Source organism: Trichosurus vulpecula, chromosome 7 (genome assembly GCF_011100635.1).
Source record: "Trichosurus vulpecula isolate mTriVul1 chromosome 7, mTriVul1.pri, whole genome shotgun sequence".
NCBI lineage: Eukaryota > Metazoa > Chordata > Mammalia > Diprotodontia > Phalangeridae > Trichosurus > Trichosurus vulpecula.
Genome location: NC_050579.1, coordinates 198,719,235 through 198,744,339, shown reverse-complemented (window position 1 = coordinate 198,744,339; position 25,105 = coordinate 198,719,235). Strand labels below are relative to the sequence as shown.

At 36.6% G+C, this 25,105-nt stretch overlaps 1 protein-coding gene across 1 annotated transcript in view; it reads left to right on the top strand.

Moving 5' to 3' along the window:
* The first annotated feature begins 409 nt into the window (after positions 1 to 409).
* MEI4 (meiotic double-stranded break formation protein 4) overlaps positions 410 to 25,105 on the top strand; it is a 229,234-nt gene continuing 204,538 nt past the window's right edge. Inside the window, exons 1-2 of the mRNA XM_036769437.1 lie at positions 410 to 634; positions 6,887 to 6,900. Of these exons, the coding sequence (XP_036625332.1) occupies positions 410 to 634; positions 6,887 to 6,900 (239 nt within the window). The remainder of the gene's footprint in view (positions 635 to 6,886; positions 6,901 to 25,105) is intronic.

Sequence of the window (25,105 nt, the reverse complement as noted above, 5' to 3'; positions counted from 1 at the left end):
TGAAAAAGAGAACTATATGAAATATTACAAAGGAAGAATCAACAGATTTACTTCGTCATAATGTTGTCCAAATATGCATTAATTATTTAATTCATCTTTTTGAGAAGATTTGTGTACATATTCTTTTTTTTCTTGACTTCCTAATTGTGGAACTCTCAAATCCACTTAATAAGATTACTAGATATTTGTCTAGGATATTTCTTCTCTCCTGTTTTCCCTAGTTATTGCAATTTTTGCAGTAGTATCTGTTGACTGACTCTGGAACACCTAAGACATGTGTTTAATTAAGTTAATTTAATAAATCTTATTTGAGTAAGCAGAATGTACTGTGTAACTTTAAAAGAAATATAGTGTAATTAATGTAATTTCTTTTTTTTTTTTTTACTAAATGATAGGGATTAAAGACAGGATGGAGTTTCGAACATGGTATTTGAAAACATCAAAATTGGCTCTGGCACTAGCGATTATCCGCTCAAAACCACCAGACAGAAACAGCAGAGAATATACAGAGCATCTTGCTAAGATGTTATCTAGACAAGATGGAGAGTGGAGATCAAAAGTTGAAGCTTTGGAAACTGAAGTTCTGCAATTACGTCAAAAACTTCTTTTGAGCCAGATCTGTCGGAGATCGTATGTAAAGAATGGTAAGTATGTGAAGTCGTTTTTTGAGTAATATGTAAACCTAATTTGTTGTGGCTATGGAGATAAACTTCAAGACATTTCTAAAACAGAAAGTTGAGTTTCTAATGCTTGTCCAATAGAAAAGCCAACTGATTAATCAGTTAAAAACTACCATATTTATGGAACAGTCACTCCTTGCAAAGTATATAACTTATGTAAGTGGTATTTTAAGAATGCTGGAGTAGTTCATTTAAAAGAAATAAAAAGCAACAACTCCACAAAGCTTAAGACCATGTGTTTTACCTATGTATTTTTTAAGGAATACTTTGAAAAATAGTTTTTAGTCCCCAGAGACAATCATTTGAAAGTTGGATGACATTTTAAAAATAGATGCCTGCTTCAGGTATAGAGGTTGCACTAGCTTGACCTCTGAGATTCCTTTCAACTCCAAGATGCTGTGGATCTAGTTTCAGTTTTATGAATCTATGGACTTTACCTTCTTATCTAAAGAGAACCCGAAGACGTGGGAGTATACCAGGTGTCACACAGAAAATGTGAGGTTAAACCTCTGACAAGCAATACCACACAGATTGAATAGCTTGTTAAAACCAGCCACTGATGCCTACAAAACTAAGGTGAATTCTTCCTAACTCCCCTTCCTGACTGCCACCACAAATAGTGTAGGGAAAGGAGGACTGATGATTTGCTGGTCATATACATTTATTTTCAACCACATTTGCATACCTTGTTAAAAGCCTCATCTATGAAAGTTTACTGCTGTCTTTTTCTGTCTTAATTAAGCATGTGTTATTGCCTGTCATTTACTATATTGTGGTTCTGTTTAGTCTAAGTTCTGAAGGCTAACGGTTCAATTGGACCCTTATTGCAATGTGTGCTATTAGATTATGGAATTCTATTGATTTTCTTTACAAATAATAGGTGACAATTATAGGCCTTTGAGGTTTTGCAAACACTACATTATTACCTTGGAAATTAGATCACTTGTGTTTTACTACAGGGGACTGACCTTAAATACATACTTGTACTAAGATCAGCAATTAAATCGTATGCCCTTACTTATTAGCTAAACATGACACCTGAGTGTAGTCTTTTGTTCTGCACAAAGGAAGATGAGAAATACAGACTGATAGCTTGGTCAGAGCCCAAAGGGGCTTGCGCCTTAGTAGGGAGATATGATTAATGAATTAATGAAACAGTGAATTCTAAACTCTTATGTTTAACTCTTACGTAAGTGCTAAGTGTGAGCTAATATGGGATAATTGCTACTTTTTGCTAATGTCTCCCTGTTCCTTTGTTTACTACATTGAGTTAAACCTTTGCTCTTAAGAGCCATAAATGACAGCAGTAAGCAAGCCATTAAGTAAAACTAGTCCCGTAATTAGGTGTCAGTGCAGACATTCTCTACTAATTATGCAGTCATTGTTGAATATTAACTATGGGATCTACATTTGTTGTAACTAATACTGAATGTGGCCCTAATTTCCATACCAGGAAGCCATTATTAAGAAAATCATAATTTTTCACTTGCTTATGCTTCTATTGTTTAAGCTGATTACTTAGTTAAATACGATGTTTTTACTTCTAGGCATTAATGCCTATATGGAAATAACATGCTTTTATTTCACAAATATATATGAATTTTATTTTTGCATTTCATTGAAAGTACATTGGTTCAACTAACAGTTAGACTGAAACCTATTTTTGAGTCAAAAGAAACAAGCAGTTATTAAGAGCTTACTCTGGTAGACACTTGTACTCAGTGCTGGGAATATGAAGAAAGACAAAAATAGCACTTGCCCTCAAAAAGCTCACAATCTAAGGAGCGGAGGAGGACCAACATGCAAACAACTAAGTAGAAAAAAGAAATAATATATAAATTAGAGATAACTAAAGATGATCTTTACTAAAGGATAAATTAGGATATAACTAGGATCTAATTTGGGATTATTCTTAAGTTTATTCTTAGGATGTTAGGCTATTCCTCTAATATGGATGAATTAGAGATAATTCAAGAGAGAAGACACTGGCATTAAGGAAGATCTGGAAAGATAAAAGATCTCATTGAAGCCAACAAATGCTAAGCTTTGATAACAGAAAAATAAATGGAATGTTAATTCATTTCTCTGACTTACTGAAGACATAAACTGCTCTTCAGTCTTTGACCATGTCACCTTTTAAGCATCTACCCTCTATAATAATGTGACCAACTTGAAAATGTGATATAGTATAGTATACCATCTAAGGGGATTGCGTGTCCCAATACAGTTCATTGTAAGCTTGAGCGGAGTGTTGCAATGTAGTTATGGTGTAAGGCCCAGACATGTATGTGTATAAATGTATGCATATGTGTGTATACATGCATACATATATATATATGTGTGTGTGTAATACGCAAAGAGCTTCAGTAATAACATAATTTCTATTAACTCTACGTATGCAAAGACCCTTAAGAAAATGTTGAAGTGAAATTCTATGTGTACATCATCTACAGAGTTCAAGCAGCTCGCAAGTTCTAGAACCTTGCTTGATTTCTTGATATTCTCTAGTGTTCTTTCCATTATGTCATACTGCCTTATCTACATGTATGTGAATATACATTCATACACTGTGGGCAGTAGCAGTCACTTACTTTGAGAATTATCAGGAGAACCTGCTAACTTAATATCCACATTACTACTTGAGTGAAAATAGTATTACAAGATTTATGATCATATTCTAATCTCTCCAGAGCCTTTAATGTTGTAGGTAATGGGTTATTTGAGTACATCAGGGAATGGCAACTGTAATACATTTTTCTTAAATTCTTTACTGTATTTTGGGAACAATGAAATTTATATAAAATATTTCTGCAGGCTTAAAAGTGTCATAATAATGCCCAGAAATGATAATAAAATTCTTGCTTATGGTTGTGAGGCCATTTAATAATATTAATACATTATGATGGAATATGGTTGTTACATTAGAACATAACTGCTCTAACCATAAGAGGATGTTTTTTTCCACTGAAGTCTTTTTCACTTACAGTGCCTGTGAGAGAAATTTACCCATATCACATAATTAAAATCAATTTTCTTCACAGCAGGAGCTAAAGGTAAAGTGTTTAAGTTCAGATATTTGGTGATAATCTAACTCGCTATCTGCTAGCTTAAATTTCATCTGTAAGGAAGGAATTGCCAAATTTAGATAGGTAGTTTAAATAGTTTCAAAAGAGCAAAATAAAATGTTAAAAAAGACTGTCTGAACAGATAAACATTGAAAGAGGTAAATAATTCCATCGGTTTTTTAAAGAGAGAAAATTATAATAATTGATATCTATTCTCAATCAAGCCAGATACTCAACCCTTTTTCAGCTTTCATTTGTGTGTTATCTTTCCCCATTAGATTGTAAGCTCCCTAAAGGCAAAGGGCTGTCTTTTTGCCTTTCTTTGTATCCCCAGTGCTTAGCACAGTGCCTGGCTCGTAGTAGCGGCTTAATAAATGTTTGTTGACTGACTATATACAAATCATATAGTGTTTTGTGGTTTTAAAACAACTTTATATATTTTTGCTTGATATTCACAACATTTTGAGGTAGTCGATGTAGTTATATCACAGAATAGCAATAATAATACATTTGAATCATACAGTTATTCTGAGAAGCAGAAGGAAAATTGAAACCCAGGTCACAGAAATCAGCCACCATTTTGTCCAACTCGTACACAAAAGGAATCTCCATGGCCCTTGTTAGAAAACCTCTAATGACGGAATTCATTACCTCTGAAGGTTGTCTTTTCCACTTTTGAACAGCTCTAATTTGGGAGATTTTCATTACCTCAAGCCTAAATAGGTGGAAACCTGTTACTTCTCTTGTGGCCCTCTGGGGCCTAACACAATGATTCTGATCCCATTGATATATAACTGCCCTTCACATAAGTGAAGACAACTTTCAAGTTTCCCCCAAGCCTTCCTTTTCCTCACACTAAATATGTCCAGTTCCCTTAATGGATTCCTATGTGTTGTGGAATCAAGGACTTTTAACCATCCTGGTTCCTTTCTTTGGGACACTTTTTCAGTTTATCATTGTCCTTCTTAATCTGTGGTGCCCAGAATTGAACAGTTTGCTCCAGATGGGGTAAGACAAGGGCAACGATGTACTGGGACTATCACATCCCTATTCCAGGAAGATGTGCAGTTCAGTACAGCTTGTGCTCTGTTATCTTTTCTGGCCACAGTGTAACACATTGAACTTGCAGTCTCCTGCAGGTAAACTGTTTTCAGAATAACTGTTGTCTATCCATGCGTCCCCTACCTTTTACCTGTGAAGTAGATTTTTGTACTCAAGAGCAAGACTATTTTTTATCCCTATTGAAGTTCATCTTATTAAGATTCTGTCTAGTGTTCTAATCTAGAAGTGGGCCAACTATGGCCTGTGGTGCAAATCTGATGATGTCGCCTGTTTTCGTATGGTCTCTGGGCTAAGAATAAATTTAATATTTTAGAATAAAGATTTATTATATTTAAAGATGTAAAAAAAATTCTTAGCTCACCATCAGCATGGAAAGACCAACTGAATTTGGCTCTCAAGTTTACCAGCAGCTGTTCTAGTGTGTTAAAATTGTTTTGAATCCTGGCTGTGTTGTCCTCTGTGTTAGTTATCCTTCCTAACTTTTTTCACCCGCAAAAATGATAAGCATTCAGTCCATGACTGATCTAAGTCTTGGATGACAAAGAACTCAAGACCAAACATAGATCCCTGGGATACTCTTGTGGGCAGCTCCTGCAAGCCTGACATGAGGCCATCGCTGACTGCTCTTTGAGTCTAGCCATCTAAACCAGTTTTTAAGTTGTCTGATTCTTTTATCATCCAATCCATATCTTGTCACATTTTCCGTAGGACTAGAATGAGATTCTTTGTTAAACGTTTGATTAAAATTGAAATAAACTATTCTATGGCATGCATGTGTTCTACTTACATAGTTCTCCTGGGTGCAAAGGAAATAAGGTTAGTTTGGTAAGATTTATTTGCTAACTTGGTAGTCCATACTAACTTGGTAATCATCATTTCCCTACTAGAGGCAGCTGGGTAGCATAGTGGTTAGAGCATTGAGTCTGAAGTCAGGAAGATCTGAGTTCAAATCCTGCCATGGACACTTACTAGATTTGAGACCTCGGGCAAGTCTCCTAATCTCTGTATGGTTCAGTTCCTCTCCTGTAAAATGCAAATATATTAATAGCATCTACCTCCTAGGGTGGTTGTGAGGATAAAGTAATATTTGTGAAGTTCTTCACAAACTTCAAAGTGATATTTAAATGCCAGATGTTATTATTAAATGTTTGTCAGTCATCTCCTTGGTGATCCATTCTAGAATTGTCCCAGTGAATAAAAACAAAACAAAGAAACAAAAATCTCATTGTCCTGAAATTTCCAGACCATCCTCTTGCCTTTTTTTTTGAAAACTGGGACAACAATTACTCTTCTACAATATTGTGGTACCTCTTTTGTTTTCAGTGGTCCTTCAAATATCACTAACATTTGGTCAACAGTCGCATATTCCAGTTCTTTCAGAACTTGAGGATGGAGTTCATCTGGGCAAGGAGACTTGAATTCATCGGGGTAGTATCTAATCCCTATTAGTAATTTTTGTTCTGTCATTTCAAATGCAAAGGTCATTCACATTGTGACAGATGAAAATTTTCAGGAGACCAAGTTTCTGGGTAATTCATAATCAGTTTATTAATTATTGCTCGCAGATAATTAACAGATTAAGGTCATTTGACCTTCCCAGAAGCCAAAAGGCTCTTCCTGGAGGATAGTGAATTTTTAAAGAATCTTTGTGGGGAGCCAAGATGGCGGAGTAAGCAGTAAGTTGCTCTCACCATCCCTTATTGACCTTGAAAAATCCAGAGAATATTGCCACAGGAAAAATCCTGGAATAGTGGAGCCAGCAGAAAGACAGGGTGTAGCAGTTTTTTAGCTTGGGAGGCTAAGTGGATTAACAGGAAAGGTCCCTTTTGCTGTGGCTGAAGGGGACCAGTACAGAACGAGAGGTTAGCCAGCAGCAAGACCCCCTTAGTGGATGAGCAGGAGATCCTGAGCCCCAGGGTGGAGGAGCAGGCAAGCACCAACACCAGGCACACACCAGCCACCACCACTACCTTCAGCTCAGCACCAGGTAAACTACCAGGCCATTACAACATCCAACTGCCAGCACCTGAGGCCCCAGCACAGAAAGCCAGTAACTAGGCCTCTATCCCCCAGCACAAGAAGTCTGGGACAGTGCTCCCTGGGCCCCAGGAGCAGAGATTAAATTTAAAAGCCAGAAAAAAGGCAGACAACATGAGCAAGAAGAATCAAAGGAAAACAGTGACCATCTTGGTGACAGGAAAGATCAAAACACATTCAGGAGAGGATAACATGGTCAGTATACCCACATCTGAGACCTCAAAGGGGCATATGGACTGGTCTCAAGCCCAAAAAGTCTTCTTGGAAGAGCTCAAGAAAGATTTTAAAAGTCAATTAATAGAGGTACAATTCCTTTAAAAAATACAGTTGACAAAATGGAAAAAAATACACTGAAGAAAACAACTCCTTAAAAAGTAGAATTGGCCAAATGGAAAAGGATGTACAAAAGCTAACTGAAGAAAACAATTCATTAAAAAATTAGAATTGGGCAACTGGAAGCTAATGACTCCGAAACATCAAGAATCAGTCAAACAAAACTGAAAGAATGAAAAAATAGAAGAAAACATAAAAGACTTCATTGGAAAAACAACTGACCTGGAAAATAACTCCAGGAGACATAATTTAAGAATTATTGGTCCACCTGAGAACCATGATGTAAAAAAAGAGCCTGGACAGCATCTTTCAAGAAATCATCAAGGAAAATTACCATGACATCCTAGAACCAGACGGCAAAATAGTCATTGAAAGAATCCATCAATCTCCTCCTGAAAGAGATCCCAAGTGGAAAACTCCAAGGATTATTGTAGCAAAATTCCAGAATTATCCGATCAAGGAGAAAATACTGCAAGAGCCATAAAGAAACAATTCAAATATTGTATAACCACAGTTAGGATTACACAGGACCTTGCAGCATCTACGTTAAAAGATTGGAGTGCTTGGAATATGATATTCTGTAGGGCACAGGGGCTTGGAGTGCAACCAAGAGTCAACTACCCAGCGAAATTAAGCAGAATCTTTCAGGGGAGGAGATGTACTTTCAATGAAATAGGAGATTTCTAGATTTTCCTGATGAGAAGACCAGAGCGCAATGGAAAATTTGATATTCAAATAGAAGATTTGAGAGGCATGAAAAGGTAAACATAAAAGAGGAAAAACAAAACAAAGTAAAACATGTTATTCAGTAAGGACAAACTGTTTACAGCCCTATGTGAGAAGATGATACTGACAACTCTTGAGAAGTGTATCTTTATTACATCATATAGAAGGGGAATACATAGAAAGAGGGGTGGGTTTAAGTTGATTTTGATGTAATGAAAAAAATCCTAATTAAGCACTGAAAAATGATTGTAATGGGAGAAGAGAAATGGAGGAGGCAGAAAAGGGTAAATTATATCACATGAAGAGCTGCAAAGACACATTGCAGTAGAGAGAAAGAAGGGAGGGAGATGAGCATTGTTTGAACTTTATTCTCATTGAATTTGGCTCAAGGAGGGAATAATACACTCAGATATAGAAATCTAACTTGCCTTATAGGCAGTTAGAGGGGAAAGACAAGGGAGGGACGGTAGAAGGTAGGGAAGAAGTAGCGGGGGGAAAAGATGTGGGAAAATTGGAACACTGTTACAACGGTGGGGGAATTGTGCACTGATCCAACTGTTTTGGAGATCAATTTGGAACTATGCCCAAAGGGCTATAAAACTGTGCATGCCCTTTGACCCAGCAATACTACTTCTAGGTCTGTATCCCAAAAAGATAACACAAATGGGAAAAAGACCCACATGTATAAAAATATTTATAGCAGTTCTTTTTGTGGGGGCCAAGAAGTGGAAATTGAGGGGATGCCCATCAATTGGGGAGTGGTTGAACAAGTTGTGGTATATGAATGTAATGGATGTGCTATAAGAAATGATGAAGAGGTAGAGTTCAAAACAACCTGGAAAGACTTATATGAACTGATGCTGAGTGAGGGGGTGCAGAACCAGGGGAACATTGTACATACTTAACAGCCACATTGTGCAATGATTTTGATAGAATCTGCTCTTCTCAGCAATGCAAGGTTCTAAGGCAACTCCAGAAGACTCATCATGGGAAATGCTATCCACATCCAGAGAAAGAATTATGGAGTCTGAGTGCTATTTGCTCTCTTTCCTTTTTGTTTTGTTTCTTCTTTCTCATGATTCATTCCATTGGTTATAGTTCTTCTTTACAATATGACTAATGTGATAATATGTTTAATGTGAATATATATGTAGAGCCTATATCAGATTGCATGCTGTCTTGGCGATGGGGGAGGAGAAGGAGGGAGAGAAAATTTAAAATTCAAAAGCTTGTGGAACTGAATGTTCTAAACTAAAAATAAATATTTTTTTTTTAAAAAAGCATGTCCTTGAGTGTGGAAATCAATTCTAATTGGTTAACAATCAGTGAGGGTGTAGGCATTTTAATGAGAAGGTAGGCAAAAAATCTTCAGCTCCTCCTGCATAGAATGCGACGTAATAGTGAGACCTACCTCCAGCAATCTGGGCACAAGAATCCGTCTCTACCCAGACCTCATTGGTTGGTTTTCCCCTTCGTAAGCTTGGTCACCCTGAATTCTAATGAAAGGTTCTAAGGATAGATAGGGGCATATTTCCTAAGAGCAAGTTCTCACTTAGACTGGATTCTCTTTGTAAGGTGTCCTAGTTGGGTGGAGTACCATCAGAAATTGAAAAGCATCTACTCTGAAGATGTGGGCAATCTCATCTGTCATCACTGTCCTTCAGAAGCTGGCTAAATAGCCTACAGGGGTTGATTTCTGAGTGAAGAAGGAGAAAGTGAAAACCTTAATCTCCATTAATAATTGATTATTAATATGAATAGACGAAACAGGAACAGAGTATGAATTGAGCGGTACTGCTTTGTCTCTGTTGGTTGCCATCTCGTAGCCTTCCCCTCCCCAAGGGTCATGTCCCTTCTCGACACCCACTCAAGCCCCGATTTCCAGGATAGCCCTAAAGTGCTTTTGTTTTTCTTGCCTTCTCTTGGCAACCAGAGTTCATTCTGAGCGTCAGCATTCTTGAAACTGTTTTGATAGTCTTCTGATATCTGACCTTCCCTCCTCCCCCATTTTCTGTACAATTAAAAAAAAAAATCTAAGTGTGTTGGAGAGTTCCTTGTACGTCCACATTGGTTTCTTGGGCAAATCTAAGGTCTTCTGATTCCAAATACAGTCCTTGTTCCTCTTGAAAACATCTAGGAAAACGTAGTAGAAAGGTATTATATTTAATATCGTAACTTTGGACGTACATAGAATTACTTAAAAATTGAAGTCCCACTTTGCATTGACATTTATGTTTTTATGTCATCATCTTGATGGAGAGCAGGAAACAGAAATGTGAAGTACTTCTGAAATTATTTCAGAATTTCGGTGGATCCATGATTTCATTAATGTGGGCTTTTAATTCAGTAGTTTAAATGAAAGCCATCTATACCTTTTCATCTTTTGCAGTCATTACCCATGTTTTTTTTCCCACAAAATTGTCCATTGAGGAGCTATCCTGCATGCTGCAAATTTTCCTCTAGATCTTTTCAATTAAGCACACATTTAGTTAGTGTCTATTTATATTCAAGGCATAATGATAGATTGTAATGTTAATGGAATAGGAAGAGCTTCCCTGTCCATTAATAGGCTTATGTGACCACATGTGTTCAGTCATGATGTTTTGCTGCTTTTGAACTCCATCTCACAGCTGTAATACATCCCACGTCATGTGGAGGCCACTGGGGTTGGAACTTGCTTAAAGGAGAGGCTTGATTATGGGGAGGCTTGCTTGCTTGAAGGCTTTCACACCTTTTGGTTATTAGGCATTGAAGCAAGATGGTTGTGATGCCTTCTGGCTGTATATCTATTCTGAGATTAGCATTTTGCTTTGTGGCTCACTCATGGAAAAAAATGTTCCTGTGATTTTGGCCAGACGAGACTGAGTAGACATTAAGGAGCGCCCCCCCCCCCCCCCGCTTTGAAAACTCAGATGTTGGTGCTTTCCACTCTGGTAACTATGTCAAAGAACCCATGCTAGCGGCCATCCTGGGTATGCTAGGGTGCTTGCTGTTACATAGATCCAAGAGATACAAAAAGAGAGCAGTTCTTATTCTGCTGAGGGATTACAACGTGCACAAATCAATAAAAACAAGGTAATTTCAAGAAGGAGAGGACATTAAAGAAATAAGATTTCGAGAGTTGGGAAATGAGGCAGTAAATTCCAGGCATGGAGGGTAGCTTGTGCAAATGTACATGTATGATGAAATAATGAGTGTGAGCAACTGAGCAATCCAGTTAGATTCCAATGTAAAGTTTGTAGAGGCAAATGATAGACACTGAAAGAAGTGAAGAAACTCATCAGTATTTTAAAGAGAGAACAGAAAGATGGCCATTACACATGCATGAATATATATTTTATGGTTTTAAAACTACATTGAGGATCCTTGTGAGGTAGGTTGCAGAGGTATAATGATTTACATTTTGTGAAACAGAGTTCAAATCACACACTAAGTAACAGAAGCAAGATTAAAACCTGGGTCACAAAAACCACAGAATTTGAGAGGTGAAAGGGACCTCAGTTGTCATCTCCAACTCATCCATAAAAAGAATCTCTAGTATAACATATTGCCATCTTTTTTCCCTTTCTGCCACCATGAGTTTAATTATTATGTCTGTGTAGTAAACTGAGATCCCTATATCCGTTATCGGTCCCTTCCCCAAGCTTTAGTAAAAATCCTGGATTATAGGTAATGGTGTTTTGTTAGCTCTTGTTATGCCTATTTCAGCTAAAATTTTAAAATTATGGTTCTTACTATTCTTGCTTAACAAACACTCGTGAGAAGAGTTGGTAAGATTATGACAATATAGTACTTGTTGGTGAATCATTAAAAATGTTACTCATAATCCATTAAATTTAAGTATTTTTTGTATAGTTTAGTCACATTTGTACAGATATTGACACGTGCATTACTTTCACTTCCCTGCTTCGGGATATTTTAAAAAGTTCTAGCATATGTTAATGAATATCACAAATTTTTGATTAAAATCTTCAAGCATTCTAAAGAGAGTCAGTGAAATAGTAGTCCATAATCTTTGCCATTTCACTGGTTTTGAATAAAATATTCAGAGTGAACCAGAAATTCATAGTAATTGAAATTTGCGTGTTACATTTGACTACAACTATTAACATGTATTAATCTGATTCAAAAGATGATGGAACCTAGGAAACAATATTTAAGAGTGCATTCTCAAAGACCTATTTGTATACTTTCCCATATAAGGATATTATACTATGTGTTTTTAACATAGGAACAAATTCTGAATTCCTGAGATTTTTGTTTCTGGAAAATTGTCTACTTTCAGCTCACCTTTCATAATGTTTGTTTTTCTTTCCCTCCCTTCCTCCCTCAGTTTTCCTCCTTTCCTCCCCTCCTTCCTTCCCTTCCTTCCTTTCTTTTTTCTTATTTATATGTTACTTTTTTCATTTCCCATTTTTTGAAGAGCCAATTAACCCAAGAGAAGATTGATAGGGGAGGAACATAGATTTTTTTCCCTCCAGCTTTCTAAATTTCATGATCAGCGAATGAACAGTTTTATTTTCCTGTCTTGTTAGTGCCAGAGAAACCTATTGTTTATAATCTTGTCCCCTTCCACTTCACTGTACCTCTGAAAATCTTCCTTTTTAATTTTTCAAAAGTTTGATATGGTTTGTTTTTACATTACAAATATTTACAGATTATTCCAATGTTTTGAGACTTCCTTTGTAACTCAGTAAAACAATCAGTAAAACTAATAATTCCGTGACCTAATCTGAAAGTACATGCCACATTACACATATATGTATGCCTTATCCTAGTGTTGCTATTTTTTTTAAAGAAATTTCTTGTTTTTCTTTCTGTCCTTGTTGAGAAAAGAAAAAAAGAAAAATTAGTTCCTTGAAATAAATATGCATATTAAGCAGAACAAATTTATTATTCTATTGATATTATAAATTATTCTTGTTCTGCTTACTTCATTCCCATTAGTGCGCACACAGACACACACACATATACATATACATATATATATATTTCCATATCCTTTAAAAATCGTGTTTCCTTATTTACTACAGAAAAACAATATTTTATCGATACCATAACTTATTCATCCATCCTTCTGTTAATACACATGCCCTTAATTCCCAGTTTTACTTATTTTTGTTGCTAGTTGCTACAAACTTTTCATACATACAGGACTGTTTCCTCTTTCTTTGATCTCTTTTGGTTATAGGTGTGGGATTATTATATCTACATTAAAGGGCATGCATTGTTTAGGATCTTTTTGTGTATAATTCCGTATTGCTCTCCAAATGGTTGTATTCATTCATAGGTCTACCAAACATGTATTTGTGCCTGTTTTTCCACAGCCCCTCCAGCATTTATCATTTTCTGTTTTTGTCATTTTTGCCAATCTGATGGGAACAGGGTAGGCTCTCAGAATTATTTTAATTTTCATTTCTTTAATTAGTGCTTATTTGGAGCATTTTATCATATGATGATGGCCTAGGTTTCTTCCCTCAAGACTACCTGTTCATATCTTTAATCCATTTGTTAAATTGGGAAATGGCTTGTTCCTGTAAATTTGAATTAGTTCCTTATATACTTGGAAATTAGATCTTTATCTGAGGAACTTTCTGCAGACTTTTTCCCCAATTAATTTTCCTCCTTTAATCTTAGCTTTATTGGATTTGTGCAAAAACTTTTTAGTTTTATGCAATCAAGTTTACCCATTTTATATTTTGTGATCCTCTTTCCCTTGTTTGGTAATAAATTTTTGTGCCATTGTTTGGTCTGATAGGTAATTTTTTACATGTTTCTCTAATTCATTTATGATGTGACAATTTATGTTGTCATGTGTCCATCAGAGCTTGATGTAAAATATGAGATATTAGTTTAAATCTAATCTTTTTTGTACTGCTGTACAATTTTCCTAGCAGTTTTTGTTAAATAACAAGTCCTTATGTCAGTAACTGAAATCTTTGTGTTTATAGTACTATGGTTGTTTCTGTACAATGTATTCCCAATCTGTACACCTGATCATTCTCTCTATTTTTAGACTAGTATCAAATTGTTTTGGTAATTACCATTTTTGTACTGTAGTTTGAGGTCTGGCACTGCTAAGTTTTCTTCATTCTCGTTTTTGTTCATTATTTCTCTTGAGATTTTCTTTTCCAATCAGCAAAAACCCACCTTCTCCCCTAAGCCCCCCAAGAACAAAAAAAATTAAACTCCTGTTACATAGCAACATTTATAGTCTAGCAAAACAAATTTATGCATTGGCTATGTCCAAAAAATAAAATCTTTCATTCTGTACTCTGAGTCCTTGACCTCTCTATCAGGAAGTAAGCAGCATGTTTTACCACTGGTCTTCTTGAGTCATGGTTGGTTATTAAAGTAATCAGAGTTTCTGATTTTTTCAAAAAGTCTTTCCCATATTCTATTTTTGTATAGATTGTTCTTCCATTTCTGTTTACTTCACTCTGCATTAGTTTTTAAATATTTTATTGTTTTTCTGACACCATCCCCTCCATCATTTTTATAGCACAATAGTATTCCATCACATTGCCATAACTACTTTTTCAGCTATTCTACACCAGTTGTTTGGTCACTCCCTCAGATTCCTGTTCTTTCCTACCTCAAAAAAAACCCCAAACTCATACATATTTTGGTACATACTTAGAATTTTTTTAACTTAATCTACCTTCTTTCTAATTCTTCCTTCTCTCCTTTCCCTGTTGAGTGAAGTGGATTTCTGTACCCACCTAGTGTAGAATGTGTTTTCTCTTTTGTGCCTAGTTAGATGAATGTGATGTTAAAGTTTCAGCCTCTCCCTTATTCCTTTCTCATTTGTATAGATGCTTACCTGCGTGCCCTGATTATGTGAAATAATTTCCCCTAACCTTCCTTCTTCCCCTTCTGTGTTCCCCAACTCCCATTGTATTCTTCTTACTTGGTCTTTCCATTCTTCTCTTAAGATCATCAAGTCATAAGGAAACCACTTTATGTCCGTGTCTAATTAGACTCCCTTTCTAATACGAGTATTATTGGGTTGAGAGGAAGCATGTGTATCTCTTCCGTGTTTGTGTTGAGCTTCCCTGTGACCATAACTTTTTATGGTGAGATCCTTTTTTAGTTTGTTCAGCTTCCAGCCTGCTTCCTGACTTTGGACTTGATGCTAGGGTAGAATTCTGGACACTTCCAGGCAGAAGGTTTGGGCTAGTCCTGTTGTGGCTTTCTTGGGAATTCTAGCATTGTGATGTTCTCTTGGATCATCAAGTGCTGTGTTGTTCCAGGGTCCCAAGGACAGCTCGGGCTGGGGACCTGCATGCTTTTAATACTTCCAAAGTGATCTGATCCAGGGCAAATTCTTGTAGCTATCCCCCCTGATCTGAGCTCCAGACCAAATTCGTAACCCGGATTGAGTCTAAGCAACAATAGACTGCTATAGGATTCAGCCATTATGAGCCAGCTGGAAAACTGTTCTGGTTAAGTGACAGAATTGAAGGGTCCTTTTTGATTTGGGATTCCTGCCTTGGTTATTCTGCTTCAGGTTTCAAACAGGGATAGACTCTGGAACTGTGATCTTTCTCTTCTGGTGTTTGAGGCACAGTACTTCTGCTCGCTTTTAAATTCGATCCTGTCTACTGCCTGCCCCAGAATAAAATAACTCTTCCTCCACCCCTGAGACCCAGAACTAGATAGTGGGAGACTGAGATACCTTGGAACTTGTTCCCGTCGTGGTGCCCCATATGAGTTAAGAATCTCCTCTTACCCTAGTGCTCAGCCTCTCTGTTGTATTAGAATGTTCCCATAGGCACTACTCACCAGACTGCTTTTTTGGGGGGGAGGGGTTTCTTCAGCAGGATTTGATCATACATTTTATAAGTTTGTTTGGAGAAATTTTGTGGGTGAACTCCCTGTATTGCTTCATGCTACTCAGCTATCCTGACTCCACCTTCTCTTGAGATTCTTGACCATTTTTTCCTCCATAGTAATTTTATTATTTCCTCCACTTTTGTAAAATAATCATTTGTTTGATTAGTATTGCATTGAATAAATTATTTAATTTAGGTAGTTTTGTCATTTTTTTATTTTATTGGCTCTGCCTACCCATGATACTTTTTTTAGTTATTCAGGTCTGTATTTATTTCTGTAAAGTTATTTGTAGTTATATTTATAAAGTTTGTGTGTGTGTCTCAGAAGGTACACTCATGTATTTTATGCATTTTGTAGTAATTAAAAATTGTGTTTCTCTTTCTATCTCTTCCTGCTGGGTTTTCAAGCTCTTATGCAGAAATGCTGATAATTAGTATGGATTTATTTTATATCCTATAAATTTGCAAAAGTCATTGTTTCAGTTAATTTTAGTGGACTCTTTAGGTTTCCTAAAGTATATCATTATATAATATGTAAAAAAGGAGGCAGCTAGGTAACTCAATGCGTAGGGCTTCAGGCCTGAAGTCAAGAAGACCAGAGTTCAAATTTGGCCTCAGATACTTAATTGCTATGTGTCCCCTGGGCAGGCCACTTAACCCTGTTTGCCTCGGTTTCCTCATCTATAAAATGGGCTGGAGAATGAAGTGGGAAGCCACTCCGATATATTTGCCAAGAAAACCCCAAAGAGTCATACATGACTACACAACAATAACAGATGTGCTAATTTTTTTCTTCTTTACCTATAGTTATTCCTTCAATTTCTTTTTTTGTAGTGTTATTACAAGTATTTCTAATGCTATGTCAAATAGAAGTGGAGACAATGAACATCCTTGATTCATTCTTCAGTTTATTGGAAAGGATTCTAATTTATTTTCATTACATATATTGGAAGTTTGGATAAATAGAGTTATTATTTTTTTAATTAAGATTTTTTATTTTTTAGTTTACAACACTCAGTTCCGCATGAATTTGAGTTCCAGATTTTCTTCCCTCCCTTCCGTCTCTCCCTCCCCAAGATGGCATGGAATCTGATATATCTTCTACATATAACTTTGCATTAAACTTATTTACACAATAGTCAAGCTGTAAAGAAGAATTATGACCAATGGAATGAATCAGGAGGAAGAAGAAACAAAACCAAAAAAAAAGAAGAAAAAGGAGAGCAAACAGTTTGCCTCAATCTGGATTCAGACTCCATAGTTCTTTCTCTGGATGTAGATAGCTCTGTCTCTCATGAGTTTAGAGTTGTTATTTTTAAGGAAAGTTCCATTTATTCTGGTTTTCTAGTAATTTTTATCAGAAATGGATTTTTTTCCTTATCTATTGATAGTCATGTTTTTATGTCGGTTTTGTTATTAATATGGATAATCTTATTTGTAGTCTTCCTAATATTAAACCAACCCTGAATTATTGGTATAAATCTAACCTGGTCATAGTGTATGGTCTTTGTGATATTTTGTATTGATCTTTTTATTAATATTTTATTTACAATTTTTTATCTATGTCACTAGACATATTGGTCGGTAGTTTTCTTTTTCTGTTTTCCTTTCTTCATTGTTAACAAGGTCCCCTTTATCCTTGGTTTTTAATTTCTTAATTAATTTTTCTTCTTATGCTATTGGAAATCTGATCTTCTCCAGAAGACAAAATCCTTGGCCATCTCCATCAGTGGATACACTTCGTTTCCCCCTTTCCCCATATTTCTCACATATACCTCCTTCTCTCCTTTGACATGGCTACCATTCTGATTCAGGCCCTCATCATCTCACGTCGGGAATATTCTAGTGGCCTTTTGATTGGCTTCACTATCTCAAGTCTCTCCCCACTTGATTCCATTATCCACTCAGCTACGAAATTGATATTCTTAAAGCTCAGGTCTGAGCTTGTCACTCGTTCCCCTCTCTGCCATTCCATAAACTCCAGTTGCTTCCCTTTAATCCCAGGCTCAAATATAAAACTCTCTGTCTTTTAAAGCCTTTCATACATACTCAGTCTTCTTACGCCTTACTCCCTTCCATATACTCTGTAATCCAGTGACACTGGCCCCCTTGCTATTCCTCACTTCCTTCAGGTCCCAACTAAATCTCAGACTGTTCAAGAAGTCTTTCTCCATTTCCCCTTAATACTAATGCCTGCACTCATTGATTAACTCTTAATTTATCTTATTTATATCGTTTTTGTACATAATTGTTTTCATGTTGTCTATCCCATTAGACTGTGAACACCTTGAGAGAAGGGCCTGTACCTAGTGCTTAGTATTGTGCCTTGAATATAGTAGGTGTTTAATAGATGGTTGTTGACTTGATTTTACAAAGTCCTCTACCAGACTCTAGGGCATTTTCCCTCTTTTTAAGATCAAGACTTGGTTCATAGTCTTTCCACCTCGCTGCTTCCCTCATAGTTAGACTTCAATATGTATGTTTTGTCTCCTTGAACAGTTGAGCCTCCAATTTCATTAATCCTCTAAATTGTTATGGCCTCCAAACATATTCTGCTTCAGCCACACAGCTGAATGCTTATACCCTTGATCTCAACATCAACTGTAATTTTTCCTTGAATGCCTGGGATCATTGAAATTCTTTCTAGTCACAAGCTCTCATCCTTCAAAACTCTTTCTGCCCAATTTCTTCTGTACTTATTCTTTGACTTAATCATGAACTCCGGCTTTTCCCTTTCTCTGTTATCTAAGACCTTCATACCTATTCTAGTCTTTCTTCCTTTTATTGTTTTGACTCTACAGTCAAATCTGTTTAAATACCTTTGATTTTCTTTTATAAAATTATCAGTCATATGTTGTCAGACACAAGCTTTTGTTTACTTCCATCTGATTTCTTTATATCTCTTTTTAAATGCTGTTCAGTTGTCTAAGAAAATGTCATATAAACATGCTGACAGTTCAGTGTAAATTCATTTTCTATTTTAAATGGGATCCTTACTGCCAGATGGCAATTTTTTTTATTCTTCTCTAATTGAAACTATATCATGTTTTCCACAGCAACTAGAATAGGGTAAAATATAATAGAAGAACGGAGTCACATTAAATAAGTATGGAAATCAATATAAGATAGCTCCAGGTTGTAAAAATAGGGAGTCACTTAGTATTTTTGATTAGAGGAATGACATGACCATACCTATGCATAAGAGAGATTATTTTGACAGTAGTGTGATGGATAGATTGATATAGGGAGAAAGAGGTGGGAAGACTTGCTAGAAAACAATTGCCGTGGCCCAGGAGGTGGTAATGAAGACCTTTGCTAGAGTGATGGCAATGAAAATAGTGTGATATGAATGGATATGAGATATTGTGTAGGTGGGACTGACAGGTATAACACCATTGTCTATTTTTTCAAGAATCTTTCGTTTTCTGGACATTTATTGCCTTTTATTATGTATTTCTTTAAAACGGCTAGAATTCTATATGCTTCTCATGATACATAATACTTTTTGTAAGATTTCTTAAAAATTATCTAGGCAAAAAATGGAAAGAGTATTAATTACATAGAATGAAAATTTTATGTGAAATTCCAGATGATTCATAACATCTTGGTGGGTTTTTTCTACATATACATTCATATTAAAAACATTTTCACGTTAGTCATGATGTAAAGAAGAATTAGAACCAATAGGAGGAACCACGAAAAAGAAGAAACAAAAGAAAAAGAGAACAAATAGTATGCTTCCATCTATATTCAGACACCAGACTTCTTTCTCTGGATGTGAATAGCATTTTCCATCCTGAGTCTTTTGAAGTAGTCTCAGATCCTTGCATTGCTAAGATGAGCTAAGTCTATCAAAGTCAGTCATCACACAACATGGCTGTTACTGTGTACAGTGTTCTCCTGGTTTTGCTCACTTCACTCAACATCAGATCAAAAGTCTTTCCAAGTTTTTTTGAAGTCTACCTGCTCATCATTATTTTTTTAATTTAAATTTGTTTATTTAACATATTTTGTTTTCAGCATTGATTTTCACAAGAGTTTGAATTACAAATTTTCTCCCCATTTCTACCCTCTCCCCCACTCCAAGATGACATATATTCTGGTTACCCTGTTCCCCAGTCAGCCCTTCCTTCTGTCACCCCACTCCCCTCCCATCCCCTTTTCCCTTCCTTTTTTGTAGGGCAAGATAAATTTCTACGCCCCATTGCCTATCTTATTTTCTAGTTGCATGCAAAAAATTTTTTTTGTTTTTGAACATCTGTTTTTAAAACTTTGAGTTCCAAATTCTCTCCCCTCTTCCCTTCCCACCCACCCTCCCTAAGAAGTCAAGCAATTCAACATAGGCCACATGTGTATCATTATGTATAACCCTTCCACAATACTCATGTTGTGAAAGACTAACTATGTTTTGCTCCTTCCCAACCCCTCCCCCTTTATTGAATTTTCTCCCTTGACCCTGTCCCCTTTCGAAAGTGTTTGTTTTTGATTACCTCCACCCCCATCTGCCCTCCCCTCCATCATCCCCCCCTTTTTTATCTTCTTCCCTCTTCTTTCCTGTGGGGCAAGATACCCAATTGGGTATGTATGGTATTCCCTCTTCAGGTCAAATCTGATAAGACCAAGGTTCACTCATTCTCCCCTCACCTGCCCTCTCCCCTCCTCCCACAGAACTGCTTCCTCTTGCCACCTTTATGTGAGATAATCCATCCCATTCTATCTCTCCCTATCTCCCTCTCTCAGTATATTCCTCTCTCATCCCTTAATTTGATTTTATTTCTTTTAGATATCTTCCCTTCATCTTCAACTCACCCTGTGTCGGCTCTCTCTCTCTCTCTCTCTCTCTTCATATATATATCTATATATATGTATATATATGTATATACATATATATACACACACACACACAGATATATACATACATACACATTCACTTATATACATACGTACATATATATATATATGTATATATATATATATGCATATTCCCTTCAGCTACCCTAATACCGAGGTCTCATGAATCATACATGTCATCTTTCCATGTAGGAATGTAAACAAAACAGTTTAACTTTAGTAAGTCCCTTGCAATTTCTTTTTCTTGTTCTTTTTCTTGATTACCTTTTCATGCTTCTCTTGATTCTTGTGTTTGAAAGTCAAATTTTCTTTTCACTGAGAAATCTTGAAAGTCCTCTATTTTATTGAAAGTCCATATTTTGCCTTGGAGCACTATGCTCAGTTGTGCTGGGTAGGTGATTCTAGGTTTTAATCCTAGTTCCATTGACCTCCGGAATATCGTATTCCAAGCCCTTCGATCTCTTAATGTAGAAGCTGCCAGATCTTGGGTTATTCTGATTTTGTTTCCACAATACTCAAATTGTTTCTTTCTGGCTGCTTGCAGTATTTTCTCTTTGATCTGGGAGCTCTGGAATTTGGCAACAATGTTCCTAGGAGATTTCTTTTTGGGATCTATTTGAGGAGGTGATCGATGGATTCTTTCAATTTCTACTTTGCCCTGTGGCTCTAGAATATCAGGGCAGTTCTCCTTGATAGTTTCTTGAAAGATGATATCTAGGCTCTTTTTTTGATCATGGCTTTCAGGTAGTCCAGTAATTTTTAAATTATCTCTCCTGGATCTATTTTCCAGGTCAGTGGTTTTTCCAATGAGATATTTCACATTGTCTTCCATTTTTTCATTCCTTTGGTTCTGTTTTATAATATCTTGATTTCTCATAAAGTCACTAGTTTCCACTTGCTCCAATCTAATTTTTAAGGTAGTATTTTCTTCAGTGGTCTTTTGGACCTCCTTTTCCATTTGGCTAATTCTGCCTTTCAAGGCATTCTTCTCCTCATTAGCTTTTTGGAGCTCTTTTGCCATTTGAGTTAGTCTATTTTTTAAGGTGTTGTTTTCTTTAGTGTATTGTTCAGTATTTTTTTGGGTCTCCTTTAGCAAGTCATTGACTTGTTTTTCATGGTTTTCTCGCATCCTTCTCATTTCTCTTCCCAATTTTTCCTCTACTTCTCTAACTTGCTTTTCCAAATCCTTTTTGAGCTCTTCCATGGCCTGGAACCAGTTCATGTTTTTCTTGGAGGCTTTTGGTGTAGGCTCTTGCACTTTGTTGACTTCTTTAGGCTGTATGTTTTGGTCTTCTTTGTCACCAAAGAAGGAATCCCAAGTCTGAGACTGAATCTGGGTGTGTTTTTGCTGCCTGGCCACATTCCCATCCAACTAACTTGACCCTTGAGTTTTTCAGTGGGGTATGACTGCTTGTAGACTAAAGAGTTCTATGTTCCACGTTTGGGGGGATGTGCCAGCTCTGCCACACCAGCACTGCTCTTTCCCCAAAAACCCCCAACCCGGACTGGGCTTAAATCTTCAGCAGGCTGTGCACTCCTGCTCTGATCCACCACTTAATTCCTCCCACCAGGTGGGCCTGGGGCCGGAAGCAACTGCAGCTGTAGCTGCCTCACCTCCGCTGCCCCCGGGGCTGGTAGCTGAACCGTGAACTCCTTCCACTCCCGCAGCTTTTCCCACTAACTTTCTCTGCTGTCTTTGGTGTTTGTGGGTTGAGAAGTCTGGTAACTGCCTCAGCTCACTGATTCAGGGTCGTAGGGCACATTCGGCCCGGCTCCTGGTCTCCTTGGTCCGTGCTGCTCATTCTGGGCTCTGCTCCGCCCCCAGCTCCCAGCTCTGTGTGGGATAGACCTCACCCAGAGACCATCCAAGCTGTCCTGGCCTGGAGCCCTGCTTCCCTCTGCTGTTTTGTGGGTTCTGCCATTCTAGAATTGGTTCAGAGCCATTTTATATAGGTTTTTGGAGGGACTCGGCAGGGAGCTCACGCTAGTCCCTGCTTTCAGGCCGCCATCTTGGCTCCGCCATCATTTTTTTTTAAAGTTTATTTTTATTTTTTAACATTCACATCCATAAGTTTTAAATTTTCTCTCCCTCCTTCCCGTGCTGCTCCACAAGATAGGATGCAATCCAGTAAAGACTGTACATATACTTTCCTATTTAACATTTTCACATTAGTTTTGTTTTATCGAAGAATTAGAATGAATGAGAGTAACCGTGAAAAAAAAAACATAAAACAAAACAAAACAAAAAAGAAAATAGCTTCAATCTGCATTCAGACTCTATATTTCTTTTTCAGTATTTGGATGAAATTTTCCATCATGAGTCTTTTGGAATTGTTTTAGGTCCTTGCATTGCTGAGAAGAGCTAAGTCTGTCAAAGTCAGTCATCGCACACTATGGCTGTTACTGTGCAAAATATTCTCCTGGTTCTGTTCACTTCACTCAGCATCAGTTCATATAAGTCTTTGCAGATTTTTCTGATGTCTGCCTGTTCATCATTTCTTATAACACAACAGTATTCCATTACATTCATATACCATAACTTGTTCAGCCGTTCCCCAATTGATGGACATTCCTTCAATTTCCAGTTCTTGGCCACCACAAAAAGAGCTGCTATAACTTTTTGTTTATTTGGGTCATTTTCCTATTTTCATGATCTCTTTGGGATACAGACCTAGAAGTGATATTGCTGGGTCAAAGGGTATGCACAGTTTTATAGCCCTTTGGGCATAGTTTCAAATTGTTCTCCAGAATGGTTGGATCAGTTCTTAACTTCACTAACAATGTATTAGTATTCCAATTTTCCCATAAGTTCTCCAACATTTATCATTTTCCTGTTTTGTCATGTTAGCCAACCTCCTAGGTGTGATATGGTACCTCAGAGTTGTTTTGGTTTGCATTTCCTTAATCAGTAGTGATTTAGAGCATTTTTTCATATGACTACAGATAGCCTTAATTTCATCCTCTGGAAACTAGCTGTTCATATCCTTTTTATATGTATATCCATATGTTTCTAGTACAATATTGAATAACAGTGGTTTGAATGGACATCCTTGTTTAAACCCTGATCTTATTGGAAATGCTTCTAGCTTATCCCTATTACATATAATACTTGCTGATAGTGTTAGATAGATGCTACCTCTCATTTTAAGGAAGACTCCATATGTTCTTTTTTTGAGGGGGGAAGGCAGGGCAGTTGGGGTGAAGTGACTTGCCCAAGGTCACACAACTAGTAAGTGTGTCAAGTGTCTGAAACTGGATGTGAACTCAGGTCCTCTTGACTCCATGGCTGGTCCTCTACTCACTGTGTCACCTAGCTGCCCTGACTCCATTTATTCTTATGTTCTCTAGTGGTTTTTTTTTTTAATAGGGATGGGTGTTTTATTTTGTCAAAAGCCTTTTCTGCATCTATTGAGATAATTATATGATTTCTATTTTGTTTATATGATCAACTTTGCTGATAGTTTTCCTAATGTTGAACCAGCTCTGCATTTCTTGTATAAATCCTACCTGGTCATAGTGTATCATCGTTATGATAAGTTGTTATAAGCTAGTTAAAATTTTTGCATCTATATTCATTAGGTAAATTTGTCTATAACTTTCTTTCTCTGTTTTGGCTTTTCCTGGTTTGGGTATCAGCACCATAATTGTATCATAAAAATAATTTGTAGGACTCCTTCTTTGCCTATTTTCCCAAATAGTCTGTATAATATTGGAATTAATTGTTCTTTCAATGTTTGATAAAATTCAGTTGTAAATCCTTCTGGCCCTGGAGATTTATTCTTAGAGAGTTCATTGATATCTTGTTCAATTTCTTTTTCTCAAATGAGGTTTTTTAAATATTTTATTTCATCTTCCATTAACCTGGGCAATTTAAATTTTTGTAAATATTCAGCCATTTCACTCAGGTTGGTCAAATTTATTAGCATACAGTTAGGCAAAATGGCCTCCAATTATTGCTTTGATTTCCTCTTAATTGGTGGTGAATTCACCCTTTTCATTTTTGAATTCTTGATGCTGGTAATTTGGTTTTGTTCTTTTTTTTTAATCAAAGCTGCCAAAGGTTCATTTTATTTTCTTGTTTTTTCGTAAAACCAGTTCTTATTTTTGCTTAGTAGTTCAATAGTTTTCTTAATTTCAGTTTTATTAATCTCCCCTTTGGTTTTCAAAATTTCTAATTTGGCATTTAATTGGGGATTTTTAATTAATATATACGTGTGTGTGTGTGTGTGTGTGTGTGTGTGTGAATCTTGAGAATAGTACAGTTGTGACAATTGAAAGGAATACACATAGACTGTTGGTGTCAGTATAAAATATATGATAAAATGATAAAAAGCATAATTAAATGATGTAAAGGGAGGGTTCTGGGAGAGGAGGTAAGGAGGTAGTAGAAAAGGATAAATTACATCACGTAAAGAGGCACAAAAACATTATAGTAGAGGGAAAGAATGGAGGGAGCAGAGTAGTATATGAGCTTTACTCTCATAGGATTTGGTTCAAGAAGAGAATATGATGCTCC